At 45.2% G+C, this 23,842-nt stretch overlaps 1 protein-coding gene across 3 annotated transcripts; it reads left to right on the top strand.

Moving 5' to 3' along the window:
- Positions 1-11,143: 11,143 nt before the first annotated feature.
- Positions 11,144-16,255, top strand: MRPS33 (mitochondrial ribosomal protein S33). Of its 3 annotated transcripts, none has more exons than XM_083572437.1 (3): positions 11,144-11,258; positions 13,338-13,689; positions 16,103-16,255. In XM_083572437.1, the coding sequence occupies exons 2-3, from the start codon at positions 13,472-13,474 to the stop codon at positions 16,206-16,208; spliced, it is 324 nt and encodes a 107-aa protein (XP_083428563.1). In that variant the 5' UTR covers positions 11,144-11,258; positions 13,338-13,471; the 3' UTR covers positions 16,209-16,255. The 3 variants fall into 3 exon arrangements, with proteins under 3 accessions (XP_083428563.1, XP_083428564.1, XP_083428565.1); XM_083572438.1 differs by having other exon boundaries at positions 11,146-11,258; positions 13,425-13,689; XM_083572439.1 differs by having other exon boundaries at positions 11,203-11,258; positions 13,408-13,689.
- The last annotated feature ends 7,587 nt before the right edge of the window (positions 16,256-23,842 follow it).

Genomic DNA, 23,842 nt, shown 5'->3' with positions numbered 1-23,842 from the left:
ATAGGAGGTCTGGAGTTGAGAGAAGGAAAACAAGAAAGAATGAAAAATCCCACAGACCCAATGAGGAGCGTTTCTCCAAAGTTCTTTATATTTGCAAGAGGACAGAGAAGGAAAACCTCATTCTTTTATATCTTTGCTGGCAGCTAGTCCCAGCTGAGGAGCTTTACTCAATAGCACGAAAATATCTATAAGAACAGCTGATGCCGAGGATGAAAAAAAATCTATTTATAAAAAGCCTACTGCATCCATCTACAAGTTGTGAATTTTTCTCCTCCCCATGTTCCTTAGGACTGGATCATTTGCATGAAAAATGCACTCCGTGGTTCTTCAGAGTTCATCTGTGCCTGCAGCTTCTGCTTTCCCACCTGAAAACCTAATAGTTTTGTGAATATTGTAATGGGTTTCTGTAAAAATGATTAGATCACAAAGCACAGATTATAAATTGAGGTGGTGGCAAATGCACAGAAAGGAGAGAGGAATTCTCAAAGTGAAGAAGACCTGTTTTCCCCACTGAATCTCTTAAGCCATAATGAAGAATGGAAGAAAAGGTATAGGAAGAAAAATGTTTTAATATTTTCAGCAGTGTTAATGCTGCCCAAAATGGTTTCTTGTTGTAATAACCTAATGATGGAACTAAGGCCTTACACCCAGAGGCTGTGTGTTCCTTGAAGGTGGGTCACTGAGCCTGCCATTGTGAGGCCTACTCCATTGGCTCCCAGTACGTTTCCGAGCACAATTCAAAGTGTTGGTGCTGACCTTTAAAGCCCTAAACGGCCTTGGTCCTGTATACCTGAAGGAGCGTCTCCACCCCCATCGTTCAGCCCGGACACTGAGATCCAGCGCTGAGGGCCTTCTGGTGGTTCCCTCATTGCGAGAAGTGAGGTTACAGGGAACCAGACAGAGGGCCTCCTTGGTAGTGGCGCCCACCCTGTGGAACACCCTCCCTTCAGCTATCCTATCTTTAAAAGACATCTGAAGGCAGCCCTGTTCAGGGAAGTTTTTAATATTTAATGCTGTACTGTTTTTAACATTTGATTGAGAGCCGCCCAGAGTGGCTGGGGAAACTCAGCCAGATGGGCGGGGTATAAATAATAAATTGTTGTTGTTGTTGTTGTTGTTGTTATTGTTATATTAATCCTAGTCATAGGAACATAGGAACCAGCCTTATCCTGAGCCAGACCATCGATCCATCTAGCTCAGGTTTGTCTACACCGGAATAGTCAACCTTTTTATACCTAATGCCCACTAATGCATTTTTCTTGATGGTAAAATTTCCTTACTGCCCACCAGTGCTCGACGGAAGGAGGATTCAGCTTGTGCCGTAGAACCCCCTACCGCCCCCCTAGAATCCTGAAATGCCCAGTGGGCGGTAAGGACCAGGTTGACAACCCCTGGTCTACACTGACTGGCAGCCGTTTTCCAGGGTTTCTGGCAGAAGCTTTCCCCAGCCCTACCTAGAGACTGCTAGGGATTAAACCTGGGACCTTCTCCATGCATACAAGGCAGATGCTTCAGTAAGGAGCCTCCATGTGCCTTTAGACCAGCGGTTCTCAACCTGTGGGTCCCCAGATGTTGTTGGACTACAACTCCCATCATCCCCGAGCTCTGGCCTTGCTAGCTAGGGGTGATGGGAGTTGTAGTTCAACAACATATGGGGGCGCACAGTTGAGAAAGGCTGCTTTAGACTATATTTTGGTACTAAGGCTGAACCACAATAAACACTAGGGATGAGGTTAGCATGGCAACATAGGACCCCCCACAGAAAAGTCATTGCAATGCATTCCCTGTCAATTTAGCATCCAAAACAGGGTGTGGAGGTGGTGGACACAGGTACTGAGCAAAGTCCTTTCCCTAAATCTGAAGTAAGTACAGGCAGATGTTTACAATTGATGCTCCTTGAACTACACTTGACTCAACCTTATTGGTGCAAACCACTGCAGTTTTATAACTTAGCTAGTGTGATGTTATGGGTAGAGGGGGAGGGCTTGGTGAGTATGTCTGTAGTTCCTTATCCTGGCATCTGAAGGTGTGATTGATAATTCAACTTAAAATGGATGTTGAAGTTATTTCATCTACACCAGCAGTCCCAACATAATGCTTAGACTCCATACAGCACATTTCAAACAGTCCCAAGTGTTTCACATACATTATAGCTTCCTTATATAAGCATACTATAGACCTGCCTCCGACTAATGATTTATTTTACTTCAAAGCTATTACAGGCCTGGATGACAAATGGGAGCAATTACTCCAAATGATACACCTTGGCTTAGCCCTGGGGTCCAAGCCCCCTCTCCATCTCTCCTGGCTTCCCAATCTTTTGCAAGCCTACACCAGTAATTTGACCAAAAGGATAGATGCACAAGTGTGGGGTAATTTATTCTCATCTTAGAAGCATGCTAGAACATAAGTTGTGTAGGGCTTATTCAAGATAAATTTTATAAGTACAGAGTGACCATAGGTGGCCCAAGCTTGAAGGGTCCCTTAGCATATTTTTCCTACAACAAAGAACCCAATGCTTCCCCTCAGCAGGCTTTCCTGGCGGTGGTGTCACTACTCTGGCACAGGCCACTACTGTTTTGATTTCCCATAATGCCCTGAGTAACACTAAAGGTCAGCCATGTTCAAGACACAAACGCTGTAAGGTCACCAGCTAAGGAGCGAAACCAAGTACAGTGGTACCTCGGGTTACATACGCTTCAGGTTACAGACTCCGCTAACCCAGAAATATTACCTCAGGTTAAGAACTTTGTTTCAGGATGAGAACAGAAATCGTGCTCCAGCGGCGTGGTGGCAGCAGCAGGAGGCCCCATTAGCTAAAGTGGTGCTTCAGGTTAAGAACAGTTTCAGGTTAAGAACGGACCTCCGGAACGAATTAAGTACTTAAGCCGAGGTACCACTGTATCTGACTCTGAAGCTGATGCTGTTGAGCAGGGACACAACTCTTAGGGCTAAAAGGTTGCTGACAACTCAGAATCTGAGAGAGAGGCACAGTCTCGAGTTCCCAGCAATCTTCCCGAAAACATAGGTTTTGAGGCTTCAGTAAATGCTTCAGCCCCTCTGATACACACATGGACAGACGTCCAATAAGGACAATTGGAATCTGGTGGCCAGGAACCCTCTGAATCAGATCCTACAACAACAAAGCCCATAGGGTCAGAGTTGGGCACCTTCCACAAACAGGAGGAGATGATCACAGCATAGCACAGCCAGAAGGTGCCTGGGCCAGACTTCCAGATCTCCCTACAAGAACTACACTGAGCACAACATACCACTTAACACTGCCAATGATTCACTCTCAGAGGCTGTTTGTGATTTTGAGAGACTGTTTGTTTTGGCTCTCTGTGGCCAAGACCCTGAGGGTGAAGAGGAAAAGGGCTGCTGGTCTATGAAGCTCAGCATTGTGTACAGGCATGGGATGGACCTTGGGGGTCTTATATTTCAATGGCACCCTGTGCATTGCCCAAATTTGGCACCCCTGCCCCACCTCTCACACTCCATTCCAAGTCATAGTTGTGGCACCCTTGAGTACAGTGACTATCAGCAGTTCTCCACTATTTCAGACAGAACGTGTATTTGGAGAGACATGATTTATTAGGAGCTGCCACCCCTGCTTGGTCTGTTTTTCCTCTTCTCCCATACCTGGCCAGACCCTTTACACCTTACTCATCCATTGCAGCTCACTCCAAGCACCACCCACTTTTAAAGGAGGGGGAGGAGTGGTTTTCTGAAGCACCTCCCCCACTTTGTTGAACCTCGATGCAGCCATGTTTAACAGGGGAGGGCAAAGCACTCTGTGAAGGACCTCCCCTGTCTTTGTTAAACACCTGACCTGAGCAGCCTGCCACTCTGTTGTTATGCTGGAGTTGGCATAACCACCTATTGGCCATGCAAACCAGCATGACAACAGCCTTACATTTTTATGTATATAGGAAGAAATGCATACTTTATTATGGATAACTGCATATCTAAGTCCAAATTTTCATTTAAAATCCCAGATTAAGGTGGACTATTTCTATTCGGTCCCATTTCTGCATTAATCTGGGATTTAAAAAAAAAACACATGAAAGTATAGATGAGTAGTTAAATACACATTTTTAATTCATTTTTTAGTTGAGAATTGCATTGCAACAATCCAGGAAGCGCACGATCTAGTGGACAGCTAATTCGTACATTAGTCCAGGAGACACAGATCAGGTTACCGTATTTTTCACTCTATAGGACGCACTTTTTCCCCTTCAAAAATGAAGGGGAAATGTGTGTGCGTCCTATGGAGCGAAGACGCCATAGCCCTGCGACCCTCTCCCGGCTGGAGAGGTGACGCGCGCCTATGGCAGGAGCCTCCATAGGCGCGCGTCACCTCTCCACCCGGGAGAGCGTGCGCGGGGCTAAAGCAGCCCCCCGCGACCCTCTCCCGGCTGGAGAGGTGACGCGCGCCTATGGCAGGAGCCTCCATAGGCGCGCGTCACCTCTCCACCCCGGAGAGCGCGCGCGGGGCTAAAGCAGCCCCCCGCGACCCTCTCCCGGCTGGAGAGGTGACGCGCGCCTACGGCAGGAGCCTCCATAGGCGCGTGTCACCTCTCCACCCGGGAGAGCGCGTGCGGGGCTAAAGCAGCCCCCCGCGACCCTCTCCCGGCTGGAGAGGTGATGCGCGCCTATGGCAGGAGCCTCCATAGGCGCGCGTCACCTCTCCACCCGGGAGAGCGCGCGCGGGGCTAAAGCAGCCCCCGCGACCCTCTCCCGGCTGGAGAGGTGACGCGCGCCCATGGCAGGAACCTCCATAGGCGCGCGTCACCTCTCCACTTCGGAGAGTGCGCGCGGGGCTAAAGCAGCCCCCCGCGACCCTCTCCCGGCTGGAGAGGTGACGCGCGCCCATGGCAGGAACCTCCATAGGCGCGCGTCACCTCTCCACTTCGGAGAGTGCGCGCGGGGCTAAAGCAGCCCCCCGCGACCCTCTCCCAGCTGGAGAGGTGACGCGTGACTATGGCAGCAGCCTCTCCGCTGCGCCTTTCCGCTGCTCCCTGACCTGCTCTTTGGGGCTGGTGGTGGGCTTCCCCCCGCCAGCCCCAAAGAGCAGGTCGAAAGGAACCTGAAGCCTGGAGAGCGAGAGGGGTCGGTGCGCACCAACCCCTCTCGCTCTCCAGGCTTCCAAGGTAGCCGCCTGAACGCACCTTAAACGGCACCTTGTTTTAGAGCGGGAAAACAAGAGGGGGAAAATTCTCCCACTCTCTGCGCAGCGCCTCCTGCCACTTCGCTGAAGGGGCGCTGGGCAGAGAGCGGAATAATTTTTTCCCCTTGTTCTCCCCCCTCTAAAACAAGGTGCATCCTATTGTCCGGTGCGTCCTATGGTGCGAAAAATACGGTAATTCATATCAGGATTTCCACAGAGCCATTTCCTCAAACATAGAACTTCTATTGCTGAGTGATAGCTCCCCTCCAGTAGTGCAACAGCAGGTCTATATAAGTGTTGCCTGCTTCCAATTTCCCTCAGTGACCCTTTTGATTCTCGACTCACACAATGACTCAGTTAACACATGAAGCTAAACCAAACCATGGCTTAGCATGAAAGAGCAGGTATGCAGGTTCCCACAACGAAGATCACAGCCATAACCCTCCTCTCGCAGTCCTGCCACTGTCATACTACCAGGACTAAGATAGGGTTTGGCTCAGTGTTACGTCTCGCCCCATACAATCCATGAGCTGTATCTAAGATTGGTTCTTGGCTTTGCTGATTGTGGTTTTTCTGGGGGAGGCAGACACAAGTCTGAGTTTGGATATAACACTGTGCTAAGCCACAGGACCAGGTGAGGAGCACTGGCTTGGTCTTCACTCAAGGAAGGGACCTGCTCATTTGATATGGTTTAGCTCAGCAATATTTGCAAAACGGGCCACAGAGAAGCCTCTTGAAAAAATGGAGTAGCTTAGCTGGCGTAAGAGAAAGGCGCCTTGACCATACTTGCAGATCCGCCCCCCCCTCCCCCAGTGCTAACAGCTGAACACAACATACCACTTAACACCTCTGATGACTCAGGGGCTGCTACTAATTTTGAGAGACTATTATCTTCCCAGGGTGTTACCTATGGATTTCTGTTTTTGTTTTTTACACTTGGGCAAACACAGTTAGGCATAGATAGCTGCGTTTCTTCAGTCTGGAAGCCCATGATGAATGGGTGAGTTTCCAGGGGAGCTCTTAAAAGGGTAGTTGCTGCAAGAGTTTTATCAGCACAGTGCCAGATGTTTCCATTACGCCTTTTCTTTTCAGCATGCTCTGTCATTTAATTCCGTTTTGCAATAGTGCATGATGACTGAATCAATATGCTTTTGCCACTGATTTCTCCCACTCCTTAAAGAGAAAACAGCTTATAAAGGGAGAGGTGGAGGGATGTGTGTTGGGTACTAAGTTGTACTGCATGAACCTATGACTGCTTACTCAGAAGTAAGTCCCACTGATTTTAATGGGGCTTACTCCCAGGTAACTGGCATTAGGATTGCAGCTGAGTGAGTCAACTGCAATGAATCTCTGTTGTCTGGGGATCCCTTAAGTCCCAGACATCCACCCATGTATTGCAGCACTTTCAACTCAGTTTCCCATTCGCAGCACTTTAGCTTCTGCATTATGTACACTACAATACATAATGGGGTTTTGTGGGCCATCTAATGCTGTTTTGAAACCCCTGGAGAAATGTGTTCTGTGAGTTCCAAATTCCCTTTCTAGAATTAAGATGCAGATCTTCTCTAAAATGGTTTGTGAAGACTGATAATTCGAGTATCTTGTTGTGTGTGCCTATGATATTGTGCATCTGAAGATCACACAGCACATAAGAATACTGCAACGTTGTTGTTGTGTGTATGCTGATCAAGCCCCAGTCGCTGGATCATCACCTTGTCATGGTGAGTGGGCTTGCGTGTTCCTATGACTGTTGTGAGCTCTTCAATCTGAGCAGGCTGAAAGCAAAGAGTAAGGTTACCGTAACTTCTGTCATAGAGCTTTAGTATACTGATAACAACATAGTGTGCGTACGCTCAGAGGATGACCTCCAAACCATCCTAAATATCTTTGCAGAAGCTTACGAAAAGCTTGGCCTATCACTCAACGCCCAAAAAACCAGTACTACACCAACAAGTACAAAATAACCCCTCTGCAGCGCCACAAATCCAACTCAATGGTGTAACATTGGAAAATGTCAATCACTTCTCCTACCTAGGCAATTATCTTTCCACAAGGGCCAACACTGATGCTGAAATCCAGCATCGCCTGAGCTCTGCGAGTGCAGCTTTCTCCCAATTGAAGCGCAGAATGTTTGAGGACCGAGACATTCGCGGGGAAACCAAAATGCTTGTTTACAAAGCTATTGTACTACCAACCTTGCTGTATGCTTGTGAAACATGGACCACTTATAAACGGCATCTCCAGCTCCTCGAAAGATTCCATCAACGGTGTCTCCAAAAATTTTTACACATCACTTGGGAAGACAGATGAACTAATATCAGTGTACTGGAAGAAGGAAAGATCACCAGTGTTGAAGCAACGATTCTTCAACATCAACTTCGTTGGACTGGTCATGTTGTGTGGATGCCTGATTATTGTCTTCCAAAGCAACTACTCTATTCCGAACTTTAAAATGGAGAGCGGAATGCTGGTGGTCAACAAAAGAGGTTTCAAGACTGTCTCAAGGCAAATCTTTAAAAAATGTGGTATAAACACTGACAACTGGGAAACACTGGCCTGTGAGAACAGCCTTTACCAAAGGTGTCATGGGCTTTGAAGACACTCAAACTCACGACACAAGGGAGAAACTTGCTAAGAGGAAGGCCCGCTTGGCAAATCCACACCATGATCAACTCCCGCCCAGAAACCAATGCCCCCACTGTGGAAGGACGTGTGGATCCAGAATTGGCCTCCACAGTCACTTACGGACTCATTGTTAAAACCGTATTTATGGAAGACAATCTTACTCGGTTACGAGTGATCGCAGAAGAAGAAGAAGAAGAAGAAGAAGAAGAAGAAGAAGAAGAAGAAGAAGAAGAAGAAGAAGCAGCAGCTGATCAAGCAGGCATTCTATCATGGGATCTGCAGAGCCATGTTCATGATCTGGATGAAATTATATAGGAGATGGCAACACTAATGCAAACATAGTTCTTTCCTTATGTAAACTTTGCTGCTCATCAACCCCAAAGATTGCCAGACAGATAGGAGAGAGATCAGTGTGTGCTGCCCACAATTACAACCCCTCTCCCAAAAAAACCCAGTCTTTATCAGCAATGGTAGTGGCTGGAACAGTAATTAATCTGTTTGTCCATAGTGGCATACAATAAATTAACAGTAGAGCAAGCAGCTCATGAGCCTTGGTTGCAGCATCAACAATCACTAGAAAGCCTTGTGATGATGCCAGGAATCCCTTTTTTTCCTGGAAGCTGTCCAGCGTGGCTGGGGAAACCCAGCCAGATGTGTAGAGGGGAGTATTATTATTATTATTATTATTATTATTATTATTGATGGGGAATGTCTGTAGCTCAGAGGTCGAGCCCATGCTTTTCAAGCAAAAGGTCCCAGTTTAAATTCCCAGCTTTTCAGATCAAGGTGGGAAGGACCCCATCTAATCCCTGGGAAGGGGGATTAACTGTTAAACCACTCTGGGCATTGTAGTTCTGTGAGGACTAGAAATCTCCTGACAATGTCCAGCACCTTTTGCAAACTACAGATCCCAGGGGGTTTTCTTGGGGGGGGGGGGGACCAGGACAGTTTAATGTGGTATAATGCTGCTTAAAATGCATACACTGTACACTATGGGGCCCATGCAAGAGAGAGGCAGATTCCACAGGCAATAACGCTCCACAATCTCAGGCATTTAAGGTCCCCACGCTATGAATATATGGCAGAAGGTCATAAATGCAGATCCCCATACCAAAGTAACCTTAAACTATTGTCCTGGGAGGCAGCCAGTCTTCAGTTCCCTGAGGGAAGTGGGAAAACAGAAGTGAGAGCAAATGGGGCCCCCAAACCATTTATGGCTTTATGAATTATACAAAGCCTCCTCCATTCTGCCGAGAAGTAAACAAGGCACCTTGCGCAAATGACGTGAGCTCTTTTGTTTACTGGTGTGGCTTTATGGGCCACACTTTGCCGGCACAGCGCCCACCCGCCTGCCGCCTTTGTGCTACCTAATAAAAAGCAGCAAATAACGCTATCAACACATAATGCGCTTCAGTGAGAAGGCTCTTTTATTTCATTTCATCCCATGCTTCTATTGAAACAAACTTTCAGATTTGTTTGCAACTGTTTTGAAAATAAAAAAAAAACAGCAGCACTTTTTCCACACTTTTCAGTGCCTGCCAGTTTTACTTTGTGGGTAGGGAGGTGAACATCAGTAATAATAATAATAATAATATTTTATTTATACCCCACCCTCCCCGGCCAGAGTTGGCTCAGGGCAGCTAACACCAATAAAATTACAATAAAACATAATGGGGGGGGGGACCAGTTTATTAAAATATGGGTTAAAATACAATTTTAAATGCAGCCTCATTTTAATAGTAGCACTCCCTGTGTGCATTCTTGCGGCATCAAAGCAAGAGGATTGTACCCCAGAATGAGAAGGTCCTGTCTTCCTGAAATATTATATTTTTAATCAGAAAATTGGACTCGTTTTCAAAGTTACAGGAAGTTCTATGGCCTTTCCTGGAAAGACAGGCAGTCTGTGGCAATAAACATGGGATGCTCTAGGAAAGGGATACAGACATAACTCTCAGCCGCAATGTCTCTCCCTCTCTGAGGAAGGACCCTGTAAAAATCTAAGGCTGGCCACCTAAGGCTGTGAGGCATCTTGCACTGACCCACAAATTAATGTGAAGGAGCAAAGTAAGGATCTGAATAGCAGTAAAACCGTTTAGATTAAAAGGTATGGGGAAATAAAAAGGTCCTTCTCTGGCATCAAAACGATCAAGGCAGACACCCAGTGAGCTTCTTCAGGGGAGGCATTCCACAATAGTAGGGGCACTACTGATAGGGCCCTTTCCCTTTCCATCCATCCTAAGGAAGCAGAACCAGAAAATAGCCTGTTGTGAAGATCTTGGTGTATAGAGAGGTATATGGCCCACTGAAGCCAATAGGGCTCAGTCCCCACATGTGTATGATTTCTGCTATGCATTCAGAACCCCTTACATTCTTACAGGTAATGAATGATCAGTGGTACTATATTCTGAGGCTCCAATAGTTTGGCCACCTCATGAGAAGAGAAGACTCCCTGGAAAAGACCCTGGTGTTGGGAAAGATGGAGGGCACAAGGAAAAGGGGACGACGAAGACGAGATGGTTGGACAGTGTTCTCGAAGCTACGAACAGTGGAAGACAGGAGTGCCTGGAGTGCTCTGGTCCATGGGGTCACGAAGAGTCGGACATGACTAAACAACAACTATATTCTGTGGCATTTCCTTCCTAGTAAGAGCTGCGGATAGAATTGCATCCTAACAACCTGATCCTGTGGGCATTATCCAGGCATAGGCGAGTGCAGAATGGGCAGTCTTCACTTGCAAGCCTAGGCATGTTTGCTCAGAAGCAACACCAAATGTGTTCAATCGCGGGGTCATACTTCCAGGTAAAACGTGCAGAGGGCGTTGCTGTGGCTGTAACACTCTTAATAAAAAAAAAATCAAATCGAAATGGTTGAGCCCCACTGCAATTAACGGACAGTGCAGCTGGATCCTGTGTCTATCGGAAGCAATTCCCACTGAGTTCAGGAATGTTTGCTCCCAAGTGCATAGGATTGGAGCGTAACAAGTGCGCACCCAGATTCCCATCTAAACCCACAGGCTTTGGACTGTTCGTATGAACAGCATCCCGATCCTGTGCAGAGGCGGGCACGTGTAAACAGAAAGCCCATTAGGTTTTTAGTCCTCTGTAAAGTGCATACAGCGGCTTGAGCCCATTGGCTTTAATAGGCTTAGGTGTGCGCCATAGGATCTTGGCTACTACACGGCACAAGTCCTGCCAGCCGCCGAGCTGTCACTTAAGGAGCAAACGCGCTGCAGCTCCTCGCTGCTGAAAGAGGAGTCCCGCGAGCCTCTGGGTTCCGTACGCTGACGTCACTCCCGGGCCCGGCCGAATGGCGGCATCCTTTGGGGATACGGCGCATGCGCGTGCTCACCTTCCAAGATTCCCCTCGGCAGCGCCTTCCGCTTGCGAGATTTTGCGCGCGGACTCGGACCCGGAGCGCTTAGGAGGGAGCACGCTTCCTGCAGGCGGAGGAGCGCTTGGGGCAGGTGAGGTGCGGGTGGGAGCGCTTTGCAAAGGGTCGCCCCGTGTGGACGGGAGCTGCTTTCATTTTCCCGGAAGGGTTGTGAGCCAAGCCGTTTGCAAACTCCCAGGAGAGAGTCCTGGGCACGGGCTTGCGGGTGCGTTTAACTTTGGAACTGGGTGCGTTTAATTTCATTTCACTGCGCTAGGCTGAAATCCGTACAGATCGCGATGGGATCTCTGAACTGGATGGGGCTTGCTCTCCAGGAAGCGCGCTCCAGAGTCCAGCCTTGCGTCAGAATGGTTAGGATCCGTTTGCCGGAAACAGATACAGTATAGGTTTACAACCCGAAGTGCCCTTCCCGTGAGATTTGTTGTTTAGTCGTTTAGTCGTGTCCGACTCTTCGTGACCCCATGGACCAGAGCATGCCAGACACTTCTGTCTTCCACTGCCTCCCGCAGTTTGGTCAAACTCATTCTGGTAGCTTTGAGAACACTGTCCAACCATCTCTTCCTCTGTCGTCCCCTTCTCCTTGTGCCCTCCATCTTTCCCAACATCAGGGCCTTTTTTCCAGGGAGTCTTCTCTTCTCATGAGGTGGCCAAAGTATTGGAGTGTCAGCTTCAGGATCTGTTCTTCCAGTGAGCACTCAGGGCTGATTTCCTTAGGAATAGATAGGTTTGATCTTCTTGCAGTCCATGGGACTCTCAAGAGTCTCTTCCAGCACCATAATTCAAAAGCATCAATTTTTCGACTATCAGCCTTCTTTATGGTCCAGCTCTCACTTCCATACATCACTACTGGGAAAACCATCGCTTTAACTATACGCCCCTTTGTTGGCAAGGTGATGTCTCTGCTTTTTAAGATGCTGGCTAGGTTTGTCATTGCTTTTCTCCCAGGAAGCAGGCGTCTTTTAATTTCGTGGCTGCTGTCACGTGTCCCATGATATTAAACCCGGCTTAACACAGCGAGAGATAGCACTACTTGTGAGCAAACGCGCCCAGGCTCCTCCTGCAGCTTCTTCCTCCTTGACCTTCCCTCCAACTGCATTTCTTCCCAAAAGGTTCATCTTTCTTTCCCTAAGCTATCTCTCTTTAAAGAAGCCCCTGCTATATCGAATCCTTGTACTGGGGCTGGTGAGAGGTAGAGTGCAATTGAAACAGCATCTGGAAGGCCGCAGGTTCCTCACCCCTTTTCAGTCCAGGGGCTGCTTTCTCTTCTCAGCAACTTTCCAGGGCTGCATGGTAGCAATGGGGGCATGCGCCCTAGGCGAAAGCAGTTGGAGCAGCAAATACAAATTTTGCCTTTCAGCAGAGTGCCAGTTTCTTCACACAGTCTCATTGTCTCGCACACCCATCTCGGTCCTCCATCCAGAAAAGCAAGAAACATTATAGCCATATCTGCATTATACGTTTAAAGCAGTATCATGGCACTTTAAACAGCTATGGCTCCCTCCGAAGAACCCTGGGATTTGTAGTTAAAGGGTGCTGGGAGTTGTAGGAGACAACCTAACTGCAGAGCTACAGTTCTTGGGTTGGTTTAACAATCAATTCTACCCAGGGAACTCTGGGAATTGTAGCTCCATGAGAGGAATAAAGATCTCCTAACAGTTATCAGCAGCTTTAACAAACTATGCTTTCCAAGATTCTCTAGTGCCCACCACAACTCTTTAAAATGATCTGGTACTGCTTTAAATATGTAGTGCAGATGGGCCTATAAAAGTTCAAGCCAGGCAAAAGCACTCAAGGAGGATGTAAAGAAGGGCCATTAGCAATGGGACAAATATATGCAAACGCTTAGACTTCTTTTTAGTTGCCGGGAGTTTGAACCAGGAGGCTACTCTAACCTGGTGTCCTCTAGATAATCTGGACTGGAGCTCCTCCCATCAGCATCAGCTGGTAAAGCCAATGATCAAATATGATGGCAGCTGTTGTTCAAAGCATCTGGAGGATGCTAGGTTGGGAAAGGCTGGGCTATGGCAATAGCTTAATGGAAAAGGTAAGTTTTGAAGGTACAAAATGTTTTAAGAATATGAAGGCTTAATGAGAATCTTTAGAATAATTTTTTTTAAATTGCAAGAACACTTTGTATGTTCTTTTAAAATAGAGATTGAAAATGGAAGTAGACGTTTGATTGAAACATACTCTTGGCGTACTGGACTGTCTCACTACTGCAGCCTTCCCCCATTTCTAGTGAGGAGGTGCCTACAATTCCATGTGCCGCCCAGTTTGTGCTTGGAGATGTCGTCCAATCTTTCCTACTACGCTTTACGGATGGCCCACTTGAGCGCTCGGATATTTGGAGAAGTGGCTCGCCCAACTGATTCATCGTCCATGAAAGTCGTGAAGCTGTTAAGCGAGCAGCCCTATGCAAAACGGAAGGAAGTTTATGGCTGGTATCCTCCGCACAATACCTACCACAACCTCATGACGAAACTTCGCTACTATGGCCTCTACAGGTGATCCAGGCGAGGGGGTGATGATGAGGGGAGAATAGGGGACTGAGAGGAGAAGGTGGCTCCTTAAAATCTACAGCTGGTGAAGTTGGTTAGAGCCTGCTTCTTTGCTTCAGGCAGAGAGGAAGGAACCATGTGTTTTGTGTACACAAGATTCCAAATTCAGGTCTATTTAGTGGAATCAAGAGAGGGGAACCTTCTGCCCTCCCGTTTTTATTTATTGATTCATTTATAGACCACTGAACTACAATAGCCAAAGTGTTTTACAAAGATAAAATACAAAACAATTTAAAATCAGTTAAAACTATAAAATCAAACATCAATTAAAATGCCTACTGAATTAAAGTCTTCAGCCCAACAGGGAGGGGACTTACCTGACTTCAGCTGGAAGGGAGTTACGTAAAACTGGACCCACAATGCTGAAGGTACTTTTATTGCTGGATATGAGCCATGGTTTCCTGTTTACTCTGTTATCAGGCCAGCGTCTTCCAAACAGCATTTTAAGCCATGAAATCTAGCTTTTTTTGACATCATACTGGCTTCAAAATGCTTTTCACATAACAGACAGTGAATGCTGCTATTTTTAAATCCGGTATAACAGCCATCCAGGTGTTCTCTGTTGCTGGGGAGAAAATGTCACAGCTGCCCATTTCACAGGAGGGCATCCCTTTGGCGTAGGAAAGATGTAAATTACACACTTGGCTCTTGCAAGCACCTTTCTTTAGCAGGTCTCTTACTCAGAGATGCCTGCATGGGTTCACAATCTCACTTTTCAGAAATGCATTTGGCTGCAGGCAAATAGTCAGTAGGCATTTTATGGGGGTGGAACAAAATCACGGCCTGAAAGGTACTTCATGAACATCTAATAATATTAGCAGCTTGACAGCCTTAGGCAAACGACATTATCTCGCTAATGGACAAGTAGAGCAACTCGGAAAGGTAAATCAAAATTAAAGCTCTAATTCAGTTCAAGGCTCTTTAATCAAAGTTGGCTTTATTAAAAGGCATACTCTGATCCTATGAAGTGTAAGCAGAATGCTTCCTGCAGCCAAACAAGACACATGAAGCGATTTCTCTCTTGGGTCTCATTAAAGCTCCCCCACCCCCTTCAAAACTTTTGCATGATCCCTGGCAGTTTTAATAATACCACATTGACAGAAGGGTACAAGTTTCAATAATGTGTTAAGCGGGAAGACTAAAAGGATAACTAGTGAAGGATAAAGAGTACTTTGCAAGAAATCTTTTTTCTTAGCTGCAAGGGGAATTTGTATTGCTCTTAGCTGAGGCATTTCTATGAGTCTTTACATAGGCCATCACATTATTGTACCTCAAACCTGGATTCCTGAAAGGCATTGGTCTCAATTTCCATTTTATGAAAGTATATACCTAGCCCTCATGGTTGTGACTTGAAAATTGTGGACTATGGTCAGTAGCATTGCTATCATTAAGGATCAAACTTAAATATTTATGCTCTATAAGTCTAAGAAGTTGGTTTTATTAGAAGATGGGTGAGATGTCACCTTCTTACACATACTTACTTACCTCTTCAGGTCACCCTTTAGCTTCTGGTCTGGTTCACACATGACGTTAAACCATGGTTTGACTGATTATCCACACCCTCCCCAGCAGCTTAACTATGGCTTGTTTGCTGTCACAAACCATGATTTGAAGCCAGGGTTTGTTACTGGTATAAGAACCTTGGTTTATTTTTTAACAATGACTTGGTGTTGCATGCAAATGCGACACCCTTCTTTAGCAATGGCTTGATTGGGCCATCCCACTGGACATGTTCATTAAGCTTCAAAAGCAAAACATCCAGAAAACAAACCCAAGCTTTTCACAAAACAAGGCATGCATGGTTTGTTATCTGTGCTACAGCTTACCTAGGCCTTTGATAGCTGAAAGTTCTGCCCCTCGTGACCCTGAAATCATTGATTTGAGAGTTTTTAACTAGTTTTAAAAGGTTGGTTTTAATGGATTCTGGAAGTTTTAATAGTGTTATTTTAGTGCTGACATGTCTCCTCCTCAGGCCTCCTTTTGGAGAAAGAACAGGATATAAATTTAATAAATAAAGTCAAATCATACCTTGTTGAAGAAACCATGGTATAGTGTTATGTGCAAAGCTGGCCTATGAGCTGTTTGAGAAGACACTCGGTAAAGAACTAAACATGAGGCTTGTCTCCTGTTTCTCATTCAAACCCATCCAACCTTATGGTGGCTATCCCATTTCATGTAAGAAAATAGTGCAACTATGTTTGAACACTAAATACGAGGCAAAATGTGCAGGCATTGTTTAGTTTGAAACTTGCCTGCTCCCACTTTTCGATTATGTTCCTTCCCCTTAAAAAAAAAAAAAAAATCCCTGCAGATACCAACGCTTCGGTGCTTTTCACCAGCTTTGTTTCTTTCATTTCAGAGATGAACATGAAGATTTCAAAGACGAGATGAAACGTCTGAAAAAGCTGCGCGGGAAAGGACGCCCTGTGAAAGGAGAAGGAAAGAGAGCACTAAAGAAGAAATAACACTGTTGTTGCAGTAGACCTTGTATTTAATAAACACATCTTGGACAGATGGTGACTGTTTACTAGACTTTCAGTAGGCCGGGGAATTTATCTCAAGATGAGGCATCATTTGCAAACATCTTGCCCCTATAACATAAGGAAGAGAAAGGCTGTAACAGATTCATCTGCATGACCCTGTCAATTTTGGTGGTTGTGATAGCAAAAAGAGGGTGGATTCACTCTGCTGGGGTCAGTAGAGGGGGTGTCTTGAGGACTTGCGGCCTCCAGAGGTGGGCCAAGGATGAATGTTGCCCAGAGTAGCCAACTCCTAGGGACAAAGGTCCCTTCCCCACCCCAAAGAAAAATATTTGAAGTTGCCAGGCCATAGCTGACAAACATTGCCATTCAAATGGTGTGCATGCCCCGTGTCTTGTGATCGATTATGCAGGGTGGGGCTTACCTGGGCCCTCCCAATATTTTATTCCAGTTGCTACCCTGACGTTGCCCCTGAGCAAAAATAGTTTAGCTAGCAGGTCCTGTTTAGTAGTATTATCAGTAGTGGTAGCGGAAGTAGTACAGTGATACCTCGGGTTACATACGCTTCAGGTTACCGACTCCACTAACCGAGAAATAGTGCTTCAGGTTAAGAACTTTGTTTCAGGATGAGAATGGAAATCGTGCTTCGGTGGTGCGGCGGCAGCAGGAGGCCTCATTAGCTAAAGTGGTGCTTCAGGTTAAGAACAGTTTCAGGTTAAGAAAGGACCTCTGGAACGAATTAAGTACTTAACCAAAGGTACCACTGTATTACAATTTGTTATGCCAAGTTCCCAGGGCAAATTGTGACAATTAAAACACAACACAATATTATAAACTGATTAAAACAATTTTAAGATTACAGAAATATGGGGTGGGGGACACACACAAATCTCGAGTGTTAAAAGCTAGGGTAAGGAGTGGCGTAGGGTTATCTTATAGAGTGACCTGTAGCTTAGTGGCAGAATGCCTGCTTTCTCTTACCGTTTCCTCCAACCTGCCCTTGAGGTGACGGCGGCTGCCAAGGCCATTCTTTAAAAGCACAGGCTTAATTGCATCTCAGCTGGAGGACACTGGCTGTCACCCTACATCCTTTATTGAAATGTGTATAATGGGTTGCATACCGAAAAGTGATATATGCTGTGAGAAATAAGACATGTTCTTTGCCTAAGAACTACGTAGTTAACTGAAATATGCATTTCTCCTCAAAGTGTGCAATATGAGGTCCTGGTACAATGAGCACCTTTCTTATAGCTTCCATTGCCCATTGTCAGGAGTACTTGGAAATTCCGGTCTCTATACTTAAGATCCCATCCCCTATGTCTCTACCAGCCTGATCCTTCCCCTTTTTTATATGAGGGAGGCGGCAACAGGAAAAATGGGTCCTCACCTTTCTCTTGTGCTCCTTACTTCATTCCTCACCTCCCAGATCATCTGCTTTTCTCTTTCAGTGTTTAATTTCATGGGTGTTTGTCTCGTTTTTTTAATCCAGTGCCAAAGTGTGGGGAATCTTTGGCCTGCCAGATGTTGCTGAACTACATAGTCAACCTTACGTCCTACTCAGAGCAGACCAACTGAAATCAATGGAGTTAAATAGTCATGTATATTTCAATAGGTCTCTTGTGACTTGCGTTGGACGCAGGCCTGTGCTAATTTACATTACACAAGCTCTGAGTGCTATGCCAAGATATCAGTTTTGAATTTCCTTAGAAGGTTAGATCAGAGGGCTGCTTTTTCCCATTGTATGGGAGCATTTACAGTCACTGGATAGTTTTGTTTACGAAGCTCTTAAAATAAGCTAGATGCTGGAGAAAACTGGTTAGAAATAAATAAAAGACCCTTACCGAAAACTTCATGTTCTAAATAGTTCACACTACCATGCCAAGAAGAGACAATGATAATATTATTAGAAGAATGATAACTGAATTTAAGGATTTAAAGTTAATAGGAACATAAGAATCGGCCTTATATGAGGTCAAAGTAGCTCAGACTAATCCATCTAGCCCAAAATTGTCAAGTCTGGCTGACAGCAGCTCTCCAGAATCTGTGGTTAGCAATTTTTTATATTGCCTGTTACCTGATCCTGTTAACTCAAGATCCCAAATGATTGGATCAGAGACTTTCTGCATGCGAGTAATGCACTCCTATCAATGAGCCATGGTACCGCAAGAGACTTATTAAGGGTTAGAAGGGATTGAATCAAGGAGACTGAAGCATCACAGCCCAGAAATACCACTTTGGTGGAAGTAGGGATGGAGAAAGGCTGTCAGCTTTCAGCCTTACAGGAAATGGTGGTTGCAGTTTCTTGGGCTGATTCTGCCAATAAGTGATTCAGGGATTTAAAAAACAGAAATATCTCAAGTCAATCCAGTTTTTGGTTGGTTTGAATTCTGGAAAAAGTCAATCATAGGTTAAAAGAGTCGTCATATTTTGTATGAACTACTGTATTGATAAGGGATGCGGGTAGCACTGTGGATCCCTGCTCCTGCTAACCTAGCAGTTCGAAAGCACAAAGTGCAAGTAGATAAATAGGTACTGCTCTGGTGGGAAGGTAAACTGCGTTTCCGTGCACTGCTCTGGTTCACTTAGTCATGCTGGCCACATGACCCGGAAGCTGTACGTCGGCTCCCTTGGCCAGTAAAGCGAGATGAGCGCCGCAACCCCAGAGTTGGTCACAACTGGACCTAATGGTCAAGGGTACCTTTACCTTTACTGTATTGATGGTGAAAGTTATCCTGTTCCTTCCTTAATCCCATTCTCCTTTTTTCTTCACACTTACTAGATTTGGGGCGTTCATACTTCAGGCTTGATGCATCTACTCTGCTGTTTTTTACTATTCTCCAACCAGAGCCAGTGCAGAATAATTGTTTGTTGAACCAGATACAAACTGATGGCTTGGAGGAGGGGGTTTTAACCAGTTACCCACTACAAGCCATGAGCAATACACTGTGATGATCTGCACATGCAAATACAGATCCATATCTGAGAGACCACAGATGTAAGGATTTCAACAGAAAGCTCTTAACATTGGCTCACACAACTGCGGGAAGATGTTGTCCAAGACGATTACTCTTATTCTTAGGTGCAAGGCCTTCACACCATCCCCCCCAAAGGATCCTGGGAAATGTAGTTTGTTAAGGGTGCTGAGAATTGTAGCTCTGTGAGGGGTAAACTTCAAGCCCTGTGATTCTTTGCAGGTAGGGATGTGTGCCTTGGTGTGTATGCAGTAACTGAGATAAATAGTACAAGGCAAACCATGACAACGTTTTACGGATTTTAAAAAATAAACCTAGAAGTTTACTTGGAAGTTTCAACTATTGGGAGTCAGAAACACTTGCAGATTTGCTAAAATCACCCAGCAGAACCCAATTACGCCAAGTCAGCAGAGCTCATATATTATCATGTAAGCCGTGGGCAGGGACTATGTTGTTTTTAAATCTTTGTGCAGCACCTGGAGAATACTTTGTTCTTTATTAATATTAAAAGCAAGAGCAGGCGATTCTCTTCTATTCCTGGGGAATGTGGTCATATTATATAACATTATCAGAGTTACGTCTGAGTGCAAGAGTTCATTGTTCCATGGAGAAACCATGACTCATGAATGACCCAAGATTATCAGCAAAAGGGTCATTCAGTGGTCACTACGAATTTTTGTTTTGTTTGAGCCAGCTGGTTTTGTAATTTTTAAATGTGTTGTTTGCAAAGTCCCTGGCCTTAAGGCAGGCATAGGCAAACTCCGGACCTCCAGATGTTTCGGGCTACAATTCCCACCATCCCTAGCTAACAGGACCAGTGGTCAGGGATGATGGGAATTGTAGTCCCAAACATCTGAAGGGCCGGAGTTTGCCTATGCCTGCCTTAAGGTGTGTCCTCACACACTTCATTTGTTCAGGACAGCACAATAAGGCATACTTGTTTATAGGTAAATATGTCTAAATGCAGTTCTTTATCAGAAAGGGTTTTAGCATCCGTATAAGGGTGCTAGGGCTTATAATGCGTTGTTTGTATTTTCAAAAGGGTTCCAGATTTTTAAAACAACGCGGAGAGCATAAGTTAGGCACTCAGGGTCTCATTGTTTCCAGTCACCTGTTTGTTTGATTTTCACTTTACAATTTAGTTGCGGTACTCAAGGGTACACGGGTGGCGCTGTGGGTTAAACCATAGAGCCTAGGGCTTGCTGATCAGAAGGTTGGCAGTTCGAATCCCTGCGACAGGGTGATCTCCCGTTGCTCGGTCCCTGCTCCTTCCAACCTAGCAGTCTGAAAGCATGCTAGTGCAAGTAGATAAATAGGTACCGCTCCAGCGGGAAGGTAAATGGCGTTTATGTGCACTTCTCTGGTTCACCAGAAGCAGCTTAGTCATGCTGGCCACATGACCCGGAAGCTGTCTGTGGACAAAACGCCAGCTCCCTTGGCCAATAAAGTAAGATGAGCGCCGCAACCCCAGAGTCATCCGCGAATGGACCTAATGGCCAGGGATCCCTTTACCTTTACCTTTACTCAAGGGTGCGCAGTACCGGCACCTTTTTTTTTCTAGAAGAAAAGCACTGGTTCAAAGTGTAGCACTTCCTATAACAACTTCATGGTGACTAGAAGAAGAAAAGCACTGGGTGTGGAAGTGTGGAAAATTGAACTGGATAATGAGAAACTGAGAGAAACTGAAAATGGCAGATTTTCCAATTCCTATTCATAGCCAATCTGGGTCTCTCTGGCACATGCCCATGAACATTATGAGTCACAGATTCCCACCTTACCATCTTTCTATACTGCAGCTGTGGCAAACAAGCTTGTCATATCAAATGCAATGTGCCACTTAGCACTGTAAGTCGAGAAAGCCACAGTGAAATGTTTGTTGGCAAAACTCTGCTTTTCTGGCTTTTAAAAAGTCACGTTACTACTGACTGACTAGTGAGTCGTAAAAAGGAGGAGGATGGATTTGGCTGAATTGGACGGAAACTGCATTTAAAGTGTGGGCTGATCTAACAGGCTGTATGGAACGATCTCCTGAGACCCAAAGGTCGTTCTCTTATTGCTTGAAGCACTCAGAGCTATACTAGAGAAAGCACTATTACATATAGTATCAAGATGGCTATATGGGATTTGGGAGGGTAAGCTTGGGTGAACTAATAGCAGCTTTTCCACAGCAACCTTTGAGGCGGGAGGGAAGATATTAGAACAAACTTCTCAGTTGACTAAGAACTGGGGGTTTATATCCATTAGGCTGTTTCCTTTGTACACTTGACTGTACTTTTGTCCGTCTCACTGCTCTTAAAACTAGCTGTAAATATTTGATGGGGTTCATTTTAATGTTACCACAGCTGGTTATTGTTGTTTTTATTTGGCTTTTCAAGCAAGAAACTTTGTAATAAGCTACAGACAAAATAGCAGCACGCACAGGCAATAGATTCACAGCCAGGGGTTGCAAACCACAGCCCTTTTCAACAAGGCTGCCACAGTTTTCCAACAGTGGCAGAAGAAGCAAAAGTCCAACAAGGATTGCAGTAGTTTTCAAACCATCACCAGACACGTTTAATTCTCAATTACGATGTTTATTGCTACTTATAGCATTGTTCTCACATTCCTCACATTTACCTGAGTGGTATCTGTGCAGGATAGCCCAACAGTCTGACAGGAGCACCTCAGTACTTGAGAGTTTGCTTGTTTCCTTCTAGAGTGCCCCTGTTCCAGGATACTACCAGGTGGTAGTCATCCTTGTATTGTCAGTTTTTCCCCAAACACCATCCATGGTCAACAAGGGAAAGATCACTCATCTTCTAACCAGAGAACACTGCATGATACCTGATGAACATGTGCTCTTCTGTAATGCTGGTGCAGAGCAATGGTGAGGACCCTGTTGCCCTCCTGATGTTTTGCCCTACAGCATAGCTAAGAGCCAGAGATGATGACAGCTGTGATCCAAGAAAACATAGAAAGCCACAGGCTCCCCCCTGCCCCCATTTGTGTAGAACGTTGTGGTTTGGTGACACGATCTTGTCAGGAAATGAAGATGATGTAAGGCAGCCAGCATCATTCATGACTGATAAATAAACAGCCTAAATCAGATTTTAACTGCCATCCATTGCTGATATAATTTATTTCAAAAATGCATCGCTATTCTGCTTTCGCTTTCCACTAAAGTGTCTCTCAAGAACACTTACAATAAGAAGCAAACATAAAGGAAAAAGTAATGCAGTCGTTAAAATGCAAATTAACGAAACTTAAAGCAGTAGCAAAACGTAAAAACACAAGGAGCAGCATTAACAGTCAATATGCAAAACAGCAGTAGAAACAAAACTTATTTTAAAAGGAAAGTTTTCAACTGCTGGTGGAGCACAAATAAAGAGGAAGATAACCTAAACTCTTGGGCTATTGGGTGTGCCACATATAAGGTGTCACCACAGAAAAAGTTCTATCAGGAGTTGCCACCAACCTGGCCTCAGAAGGCAACAGAACATCCAATAACATCTCAACAGCTTATCTCCAGATTAATATAAGAGGATGTGTTCCTTCAAGCAGTTTGCTCCCAATCTGTTTAGGGTTTAATGGAGAATAACTGCCAGCTCCTTATTCTTATAATCAGAATGAAGCAGCCCCCTTGCTGAGAAGTGGTTCTTTGCTCCTCACCATATATTTTAAATGTCTCAAGAACCACCAGCTGCTTGGTGGCACCATTACAGATTTTGATGCTGTTCACCAAAAACTGATCTGTGTCAAAGACCAAATGGGTTCATGACTACCTGTTCATATGTGTGTGTGTGTTTTCACCCAGTGCTAAAGGTATGTAATCTTTGATGAAACCATTCCATTCAATATGATTGTGCAATTTCCCACAAATTAAGAGCAAGGCCATCTTTACTTCTGGGCAGAAAAATATCAACAATAATTGATTTATCAGACTTTGTTGGTTTGCCTTGGAACACTATCGAGAGGGTATGAATTTGCTTCCAAGGAGTAGGACAAGATTTCCCTCAAAAAAAAAAGTTCTCCCGCCAATCCATTGGGGAAGTGCAGGTTTTTGGTAAAAGGATTGGCTAAAAAGCTTCTGGGAACTGGCACTCTGGAGTGGTAGCACAGCGTAATAAGGTTGTGAGGAGATTGGCTGGATGTGACCATTTGGAGGTCTGGATGCCCTCTTTGTCTTATGTCAACAGACAAGGGCAGTCACTTCAGCCCCCCAATTTGCCATGTTAATTTGTATAGGGATATGATAGGGAATGGAAACTGATTCGTGTGTCCAGATGTATCACATAATATAAGAAATGCTGCACTGAACAATTTGCAATGAAGCAGTTGATTTGCTATAAGGATCGAGTGAGTCTGTTGTATTTCAATATTACTGTGGTTTTGTTAGGTGCATTGTGGTACAAACAAAATAAAAATTCTCCTATGACCTACTAAAATTATTGGCAAAGAGTCTGGACCCAGCACAAAATGGTATCTTGTCAGGAAACATTACTTTTATTTTATTTTATCATTGGATGTTTTCAGGTTATGCCTCTTCATGGAAGAGGGAGGGAAATCCGAGTAGCGGAAATAAATTGCTGGTTCAAGAAGTCCAATTTCACCTTTCTGTTCAACTATAAGTCAGTCAATCATTTGTAACTGCTGTCACACAAGTACCTG

This window comes from Podarcis filfolensis, assembly GCF_964270895.1.
Source record: "Podarcis filfolensis genome assembly, chromosome: 10".
Taxonomy (NCBI): Eukaryota; Metazoa; Chordata; class Lepidosauria; order Squamata; family Lacertidae; genus Podarcis; species Podarcis filfolensis.
The sequence above is the reverse complement of the archived record's forward strand: the minus strand, read 5'-3'. Positions and strand labels throughout refer to the sequence as shown.

Excerpts from the sequence above, each read along its gene's own strand:
- MRPS33 (XM_083572437.1), top strand. The coding sequence starts at position 13,472 with ATGTCGTCCAATCTTTCCTACTACGCTTTACGGATGGCCCACTTGAGC. Across the intron at positions 13,690-16,102 it reads CGCTACTATGGCCTCTACAG|AGATGAACATGAAGATTTCA; the intron begins GTGATCCAGGCG and ends CTTTCATTTCAG.